The sequence below is a fragment of the Morone saxatilis genome, unplaced genomic scaffold, assembly GCF_004916995.1.
Source record: "Morone saxatilis isolate NCDOM2014 unplaced genomic scaffold, NCSU_SB_2.0 Contig5, whole genome shotgun sequence".
NCBI lineage: Eukaryota > Metazoa > Chordata > Actinopteri > Moronidae > Morone > Morone saxatilis.
This window is the reverse complement of record NW_023340095.1, coordinates 9,467,603-9,476,656: the sequence shown is the minus strand read 5'-3', so window position 1 is coordinate 9,476,656 and position 9,054 is coordinate 9,467,603. Positions and strand designations below refer to the sequence as shown.

The following is a 9,054-nucleotide window of genomic DNA, read 5'->3' as shown; positions in this document are numbered from 1 at the left end:
CACAATGATGAGTGATGACTGATATGTGTTTCAGAAATTCAGAAATACATGAAATACAATTTTAGTATAATTCAGAAGTCAAGAAAGAAGGCATAAAGTTGGCAAAGGCGAGGAATGAGACATACGCTCTCTCAGAAATAGAACAGTGCTGCTTAGTAGCCAAAATATCATACAAAACCTGTAAGAAATATGGCCAAGTTTCAGTGCAAAGTAAATTAGAATGCCTTGTTGCCTTCAGGTCATCGCATCTTGGAACAGGTGTTCTGTATGTGCAGAGTTGGTTAGTGCAACTAGTCAAAACACAAAGATGGTCTCAGAGTCGAAGGTTGAATCTGATTCAGCGAGGAACAGGAACATACTCCTGACTGCTCCAGGCTAGGTGGTTTCAGATGAAATACTGGATAACAACTTCGGAGCTGGGGGTAAACAAGATGAATCCACAGCGGAACCTATAAACATTAGAAAGCTGTTGTTGTACAGGGCAGCTCCCAGAGTGTGTAACTGTTTGAATGTGAAGCAGGGTGCTGCTGGGAAGAGAGCAGTCCACTTACCCTGCCTTACACTGAGAGAGAGAGGGAGACAGAGAAGGAGAGAGTTTTGGGAAAATTGCCAGTGACTCTGGCTGACCTGCTTGGGGTGACTCTGGCTGACGTGCCTGGGGGTCAGATGTCCAGAGGTATCTGAGCTGACCACTGTGCAGTCTCCCATGGCCTGGTGTTCTCAAGGACGACCAATATAAACCCCAGAAGGTTTCTTTCAGGATTGCACACTCTCCTCCGCCTCTCCTAGATCCCTGCTGCTCTGCTGTTAGTGTATTTGAAGAAATTCCACTTAATTTAATCTTCTAGCTTTCCCATTTCCATTCATTCCCAGGTTTCTTTGTGATGGTGCCTATGAATATGCTGCATGTCACACCTCGCTATATATTCAGTTGCTTGTGTCGCCCTTGGGCATGATCAAGAGAAAAGAGTTTGACCTGTTCCATAATTTTCTTCATAAGATGAAAAGACATTCATAAGAGAGAGAGAGAGAGAGAGAGAGAACAGAACACTGTTTTGTTGTCTTATTGTCTTAATTTTGTGGAGGAGAAAAATATATTTTCATTGTTAGCAGGTAGAAACAGTGTGTACTGTGTAACAGATCAATGTAAAAATGTATTCTTCTTTTCTTTCTTTTTGCTTTGAGTAAAGACCTCCATGAGCTGTTAATGGCTCAACAACAATATCTCTATTTTCATTCTAAGAACTTTTGGGAGTGAAATTCACACTGTGTAGTTATGTTTTCCAAGTATGACACTTCCATAATTACATATTTATGTAGTAATATGGCCTTTAACAGTTTAAACATCAAGTGATAACCTATTGCTTAACTGGCAATTATCTCACTGAACACTGGATGGCATTGTTGCTGTTCAAGAACCCTGCAATTTGCAGCGGCACTTCATTTTTCTTCACTGTGTCTGGGAGGAGGCAGAAACTATGCTGTGCTGAATTACAATATATTGTTATTTGATTTACATATTCAAATTTACATGTTTGATGTATTTATGTCTTTTTTTCAAAATATAATTCTAATCAGAGTGAGACTGATTTATAACACAGATTCGGGGAAAGACTTTTCCAGTCAGATAGCAGAACTCATTACCCCTCACGTCACACCTGGTTCCTCTACTAGACCTGAGGGAACAGTGTATATGATAGTTAACCTAAGTAAAGCACCACATTGACAGGTGTGTTTCTTTAGGATCCTATGACTTATCAATCCCTGGAGAGGCGACTAAACTGACTTACAAAAGCGTCATTTTTGGGCATTTTTATGGTTGTCTGTCAAGCTGAAGTTAAAATGGTCAATATGTTTTACATTTTTTGTGAGCCTGGTAGTCATTTTATTGAAAAAGAAGACTATTTAACCATGGTGGGTCTTCTTACCATATGCGATAAGTTAACGGTTCTGTTTACACACTGTACACACAGTAGCTGTCTGAGAGCCGCCCTGGAACCGCAGACAAACCAGATTTTCCAGTCTGGCTCTGGCACGCCCAGTTCACCTGTATTTTGTCCCGGACACCAGACACCATGGGTCACTGAGTCACTAAAGACCATCACTGTCAGTGCTGATGAGAAGCTAGTATAGAGCCATTGTGCCAATAAGGGGGTGACTGTATCTCCTCAGATGAATTACTGACTTATTATATCTTAGTCATTATCCCAGCAGGGAAAATGAGTTGGTATTTTCGACTCGACATTAAGTAAAAGGTGAAACGGGAGATGATTACCTGTCAACTGGTGTAAGTCTGTTGATCAGTAATACAACATAATGCCATACAACGTATTTTATTTCATAGTGCTGGTACTCGACGAGAGCTTTTCGCCCGATTTAAAGCCACTGCTCCCTTTTTATGTGACAATTATTTTAATAATAATGATACACATGAACGCCAGATCTTTTCATCTGAAATCTAACAGTTTCAGTACATTGAATTTCCACTCCAAAATATAAATTAATTCATTAAATATTTCCTGAAATGTAGGACATAAAATCTTTCTTACTTTTAAACAAATAACTTCAATGATTTTCTGCAGCTGTCACCGTGACAAAAATAGTTTGATCATGACTCGTTATTCAAATGTTCAAAGTTTTACTTGAATCCTTGTCTCTGTGAAACCGAATGAAGTAATAATATTTTTTTCACTGAAAAGGATCATACTTTGAAATGCAAATGAGACTAATGACTAATTGTAAAACAAGTTTTTTTTTTTCATCAGCATGCGGACCGAAAATGAAATGAATACATAATGGCTCAAAATCTTTCTCCACTATGTTAAGTTCGAACATACATTTGTGGTGAAAAGAATAGAGAGAAAAAAGATGGAGAAGTCTTAAAGTGCACATACTGTATAAAAAATAAATGGTCATTAACTAGAGCTCCTGAGGCAGAAAGAATATGAGAGGCTCTTTTGAAAAAAATGGTGAAATATCAGTCTTGCTGATCTAGCAGTGGCAGTGGCAAAGGCAGTGGTCTCCCCTTGTTTGTGACCTCTGTCAGATGACAGTGAAGGTCTCCAATAAGCAGCAGTGTTGGTGAGTAGCACTCACTGAACTGTCTCTTCCAATAGCAGTCGCCTCACATCCACTTGAAAGAAACAAGTGCCTCAAATACCAATTCTGGCCTTTCCTCCTAATTGTTTTCTATGCTCTGCTGAATCTGTCTTCACCGTCGTTCTGTTCAACAGCAAAAACCGCAGTACCATAACCTTCACTTTAATGGTACTTGAATCCAACATTGCTTGCCCCCAAACAGGTAAGTAAGACTTCTGAAATAAAAACCTTATTTGGAATGCCTGTTGAGATATAATGCATATGTTTTATAAGCAGCATCTCCAGGGAGGGCAGCAGCAGCAGCACAGCTGTCGAAGTGGGTTTTTCCTCTTGTACCTGGCGGCCAACTTGAACTTCTCATTTGAGGCAGCCACATAATCCTGTGTCCTCTCTACGTTGGTCTGGATGTGTTCAATGTAGGCCCCTTGTTCCTCCACCAGCATGAAAATGTCCATGAACAGGTCCCTCAGCTCCTTCATATTGTTCTCCAGGCTCAACAACTCCTGTTGGTGGAGAAGGATAATATGATTAATACTGCAGATATGAGGAGCATTAGTCCAGAGGCTGGAGGTGGTTGGAGAGATAACCGAAAGCCTTATGATGAAGTGAAGGAACAGATCCAGCTCTTTTATACAACATGACTTCAGTGCTGACAATAAATGGGCTTTTTACATTTGGATGTCAGTTCAATTAGATATCTTCATTTCATTGGGGTTGTCTGAACATCGTATAACAGATTTCTAATTTCTAATTTCCACTTCAGTTTATTTCCTTTTCTCTACCCATTTGTGTCACTTATAGTAATGTGGGAGACGTGTAGGATAGATGGTAGTGATGGGCAACATTGTCAGGCTTATGACTTGCAAGCATTCATGCTATCAAACGACTCAAGATGATGACTGCCAGCGTAATGAGTGCAATTTAACCACTGAATTAATAGTTATTAGCAATTAGCCACATTTGTATGATTTAAAAAAACATGAATTTACCCAATAAGCATTAATGAATGGGACATTTCAGCTGAGATGTGGCACTTAAGGTTGTTTGATTTAGCAGCATTTATTTGATTTTTAATATTATTTAGCTCCCAGTTGGATATATTGGAGCTTTCAGACCACAAGCTCCCAGCTATGGCTACCACTGTAATGCTGTTGTTGGAAAAAAGGCACTAACCTTCATATTCAAATGTAAAAATCAAGACACAATTCCCCCAAATATAGTTTCGAAACCACAGCATGCACAAAAGACAAAACAATTATTTCCTATAGCTAATAGCTTGGTGACATAACAAATTGCATTAGCAAATGATTACCATATTATCATGTGATAACTTTGTCATGGCCTCACCTTGTGTCGCTGTTCAATCTCAGATAGTTGTGACCGTGTGATTCTGACATCATTCAGCAGGTTCTCATTGAAGACCTCCCATTTTCCTGTGGCCACCATCTCATTCACCTCCTCCTCTGTCACATCCCTTCCCGATACCTCCAGCTGCCGGATAATGAAGTGCTTACAGCGCTCCTGCTTGGTCAGCAGACCTTCATTATACTGCAGCATTACCTGGACATAATTATAGCAAAAAGAGAGAATAAAAAGTATGAGGGGGAGAGGAAATTAAAAATGAGAAGATATTTCTGTCCCAACTTTTTTTGGCTTGAGAGTAATTTATGTTTGGTTCTTTGACACTCTTGCCAGTACAACAAAAGATATTGTGTTACACAATGTGTTTACTGTAAACATTAGCATGGGAAGACAGACATGAGGAAATTAGGTAATCAAATGTACTAACACCCTGTCGCACTGTTATAATTTATATATATATAATTTATTTATAATACATTTTACAGTTTATGTATGAATTTTAATATATTATGTTACTGTATCTTTCATTTTATCTACAATGATAAATATGACCCACAACACTTGTTTTCGAGGTAAAAATACATCATTTCTATTGTGAGGCCAAAAGTAGCATATTTCTAATGTTTCAAACCATGTATAAATGTAAAAACTCATCACTCTGAATGCACTAAAGGATCTTTCCCAGTCAGAAAAAAAAGAAAATGTTATGTGTTAGTGTCCATAGCAAAGTGGGAGGATCATCTTCCCAACCTGCTGGAATTTCCGGTACAGTGCTGCATGCTGGGAGCGTTGTATTCTTGTTGTAACAGCAGTAGGTCCCTGCCTGTCCTCAGTCCTTTGGACCTGTTTTGAAAGCGCATCTAAGCGTCGGTGGAGGCTTTCGGCCCGGAGCTTGATGTCCCGGGTTATACTGCTCTCTTTCTTCATCACACTGAACCGACGCATTGTTGCCACCAGGGTCTTTTGCTGCTGGCCGAATTTAAGGACCTGTTTATAGTTGCGATTAGACAAAATTTGTGTTCAGTATCACTTCTGACCACAAATGAAAAATGAAACCAGAAACAGCACGATCATACAATCTAAATCTTCTCTTCTTTCAGTCGAGTTTGGAGTTTATAATAATTAATAATGAAAATGATAAAAAAAAAGGTTGTAAATTAGAAGAAGAATTAATAAGAAATAAAAAAATGAGTGTCTTGTAGGAATATGACTTAAAAGTACTTCCAAGAAATTAGGAAACCATAAAAATTAACAGAAAACCAATGCAACCAAGGTTAATAGATATACAGTAAATGCAATCCAAGAAGAAAAATAAATGCATACTACACAAACAAACAAACAAACTAAAATATACCTCTATGTCCAGCACTGTGATATCGTCTCGGATTTGCTGAGCCTCAGACAGGAAATTCTCAATGATTGGCTCCTCCTCAAACACCACAGCCTGTGGTGTTATGACCCCGGCCACCATGGGGTCATCATTATCACCGTCCGCTGACAAAGGGTTGGTATTCTCACTTGCTGCCTCAGAAAGGTCTTGAGCCCTGTGCTGCAGCTCCTCCAAGCGGTCTCTCATTGTGGAAGAGCCCTCACCAAAGCTGGCTCCTCAGGACACAAAGTTATTATTGTATGTAAAGTTCTTGTCAATGCTGATGGGAGAATGCTGAAAAATAAATAGCATTAAACTTTAATGACTCCTGTTGGCGAGCTGGATTGTTGCAGAAGATAACGGCAATGAGAATAAAGCAAGATAAAAAATATTTACATTAAAGTAGAGGATAAAAAAGAATATATAAGCTTATGCTAAACTGAATGCGTAAAGTAGAGGAAGGGGGGGCTACTTTTGTTGGAATATATTGTTCCAGAAATAAATATATTACTGTCATTTTCAGACCATTTTACGCCACTGATATAATAAGCATAACAATGCAAGTACACTTATTCAAAGAGCAATAGAAGAATATTTTAGACATTTGAATTGGAATGTAAAAAATATCCTTGTAAAAAAATAAATAAATAAAACCACACAGCCAAAACAATAAATAAAAGGGACCCTCTGGTTCTGTTAACAGCAATTGCACATAAATAAAAATGAAACATTTGGCACAGGGGCAAGATATAGACTATATATATATGGAAAACCCTGCTGTTTATTCTGCCTAAAATGTTGTGACATTCTTAAACGATATGTTGATATTATCACAGGTGATAATCACATATCGTATATATTGTATGGTAAGTCAGAAATTACTGAGACAGGCCTAGACAGGTGACAGAGTGCAGCTCCTGAAGAGTGTGACGTTTTTTTATCCATCTAGTGAAAAGTTGGTCGACTAAGACTTTTTTACAGCGACTAACGATTAAGGGTCAGCCCAAGTTTTAATTTCTACAAGTTAATATTGTACTGCAAGAATGGATATTATAGGAAAACAAATAAACTACGTCAGTGAACATTTTACTATGTATAAAGTTAGCAGTATATAAACTCTAGGGTACAACATTGTTTTCATATAGCATGTAAAGCCTTAAGGACAGGGACATTCCCTTAACACCCCGTCTACCTTGAGGACACAATTCCTTTACAAAACCCATCTCCTGTAGTTCAAGCAATCGTTCTGAAACCCAGAACTGTGCACTCTGGTGTGTCCACTGTGAATAAAGCCCGATCAGTGTTTGTTTACATCATTATAAGTTCATCCATCCTGATATGAGCATAACTGATGAGCCATATCTGCACTGTGCTGAACACTGAGATATATTTTTAACCGTATGAGAAACAACATGAGACAAACAAGCAGAGAGTCTATCTGCGACATCAGTCAAATTGACTCGAGTTCCTTTTCCCATGAGAACCGAGTGGGTTGTTTGTGTTCAATGACATACTCAGCAAAAACAAGAAGAAAAAGGTTGTCTCACATTCTACATAATGACGAGTATAGGAAAAATGACCTTGATAAACAAGTTAACTGAAACTATAAGAAAGAAGCGCACACACAATTTGTCAGATCGGTTGTGTATATTGTTTTTAAATAAAGATATCTTCACAACTGCTGCTGAATATTGAACGGATTTCACTTCCCTTCCCTCACTCCAGAATGTTTATTCCTGCAAAAGCTAGAGTAAACAAGTGAGGTGCTTCTGATTAAAATCTGACTTCCTGAAAGCCTTTGACAACTAAAGTGCATTCAAGCACAGATTCCTATACATTCAAATGGGCATACCAACAGTTTGAAACTGCCTCAGCAACCCAAGGATTTGAGGTTTAGAGGCCCTAAACATAATCTTCTGGAAGCACATGATTGTGTGGGGGGAACAGAGTGTTTGGCTGCTGAGAAGTGGAGCATTTCAAATCTCAGACTATCCCATTTCTGGATAGATTTCAAACAGGAAAGACCCTATTTTTTGTCTGTTTGTGTGTGTTGTGCTAGAGACACAGGGTGTTGTAACTGTTAACAAACTTCTCCGAGCTGAAAGAATGCAACAGTATCCTGTGTTTTCTTGGCTGAACTTCTTCCCTTTCCTCTCTCTCCCTACCTGTACCGACCCAGAAGAGCCGATTAAAAAAATTGCTCAAAGGATTTGGGAGCACATTCTTCTGTGTTTAGCCTAAAAACCTGGAAGAACTGGAGCAGAGTTTGCAAAAGGAGTCGAGCCTCTCTCTCTCTCTGTGATTGAACGTTTTGTTCTCTAAAACAAGCCAATATTTTCTTTCCTGCTACCCATCTGCTCCTTTTGTCTGTGTTTCTGAAGGAAATCTTATGTTGACATTCTTTCATCTCCATGCAGGTGGAACAGCAGGAGTCCCCAATGTTGTATTCCATCACAGGACAAACAATTGCACTGTGCATGCTGGTCTTTTAACTTCTTTAAATAATTCATTCTGCTTAAGATATTCCAAAAGTTGAGCAAGTGGTATTTTACACTCGTCTTCATGTTCAGGCTAGACTTTCTATTAATAAACAAATAGCTATACAACAAAAACTACCAAGAGGACTAAATGAGGGTAGGACTTATTTCTACATACTTGCTTTACAATCTCAAATCACAGCATACTTTTAAACACATTTACAGTAGCAAACATTGCCTGAAATTAAGATTTTACCTTAATGTCCGACCGAGTCCGCTGTCTGCTGAGTATTCCATTCAGAGTTGACCACAAATGTAATCCAAGGTGAGCTCACATGCTTTTTTAATGTCATCAGAGCTCCTTACATTCCCTTGACGCTCATCAGCTGTGAGGTACAGATCTGGAACAGTTACACTAGCAAGCAGGGAAAGTTTTGAAGAAGTCCGGTTGAGTCAGTTTCAAGCACCTCCCCTCCTTTTGAAGACAGGCCTGGATATGACCAATAGCGAAGAAGCAGACTGGAGGCCTATTTGCTTATCTAAAGAAATGAAAGGTGACGTGATTAGGTAAATGAGGAGGGACAGACAGCATGGAGAGCTCATAAACCCAACCCCTCAGGCTTATCCCTGAACCAGAAAATAGAGTAGTGCAAGCAGAAGTGTATTGTGTACACTGCAAAGGCCAAACAATGGGGATTGCGGTTAGGGTGTCAACCAGGGCGTTGGATTTCTGATCTGCAAAGTTAA

The 9,054-nt window shown here is 38.9% G+C and overlaps 1 protein-coding gene across 1 annotated transcript; it reads right to left on the bottom strand.

Moving 5' to 3' along the window:
* Window positions 1-1,023: 1,023 nt before the first annotated feature.
* On the bottom strand, window positions 1,024-8,779 carry stx19 (syntaxin 19). Its single transcript, XM_035676057.1, has 5 exons — window positions 8,564-8,779; window positions 5,816-6,124; window positions 5,212-5,448; window positions 4,447-4,659; window positions 1,024-3,602 (listed from the first exon to the last, which is right to left on the bottom strand). Exons 2-5 carry the CDS (start codon window positions 6,035-6,037, stop codon window positions 3,366-3,368), a joined length of 909 nt encoding a protein of 302 aa, XP_035531950.1. The 5' UTR covers window positions 6,038-6,124; window positions 8,564-8,779; the 3' UTR covers window positions 1,024-3,365.
* Window positions 8,780-9,054: the final 275 nt, after the last annotated feature.

Excerpts from the sequence above, each read along its gene's own strand:
- stx19 (XM_035676057.1), bottom strand. The coding sequence starts at position 6,037 with ATGAGAGACCGCTTGGAGGAGCTGCAGCACAGGGCTCAAGACCTTTCT. Across the intron at positions 5,449-5,815 it reads TCACAGTGCTGGACATAGAG|GTCCTTAAATTCGGCCAGCA; the intron begins GTATATTTTAGT and ends AACTATAAACAG. Across the intron at positions 3,603-4,446 it reads AGATTGAACAGCGACACAAG|GAGTTGTTGAGCCTGGAGAA; the intron begins GTGAGGCCATGA and ends CTCCACCAACAG.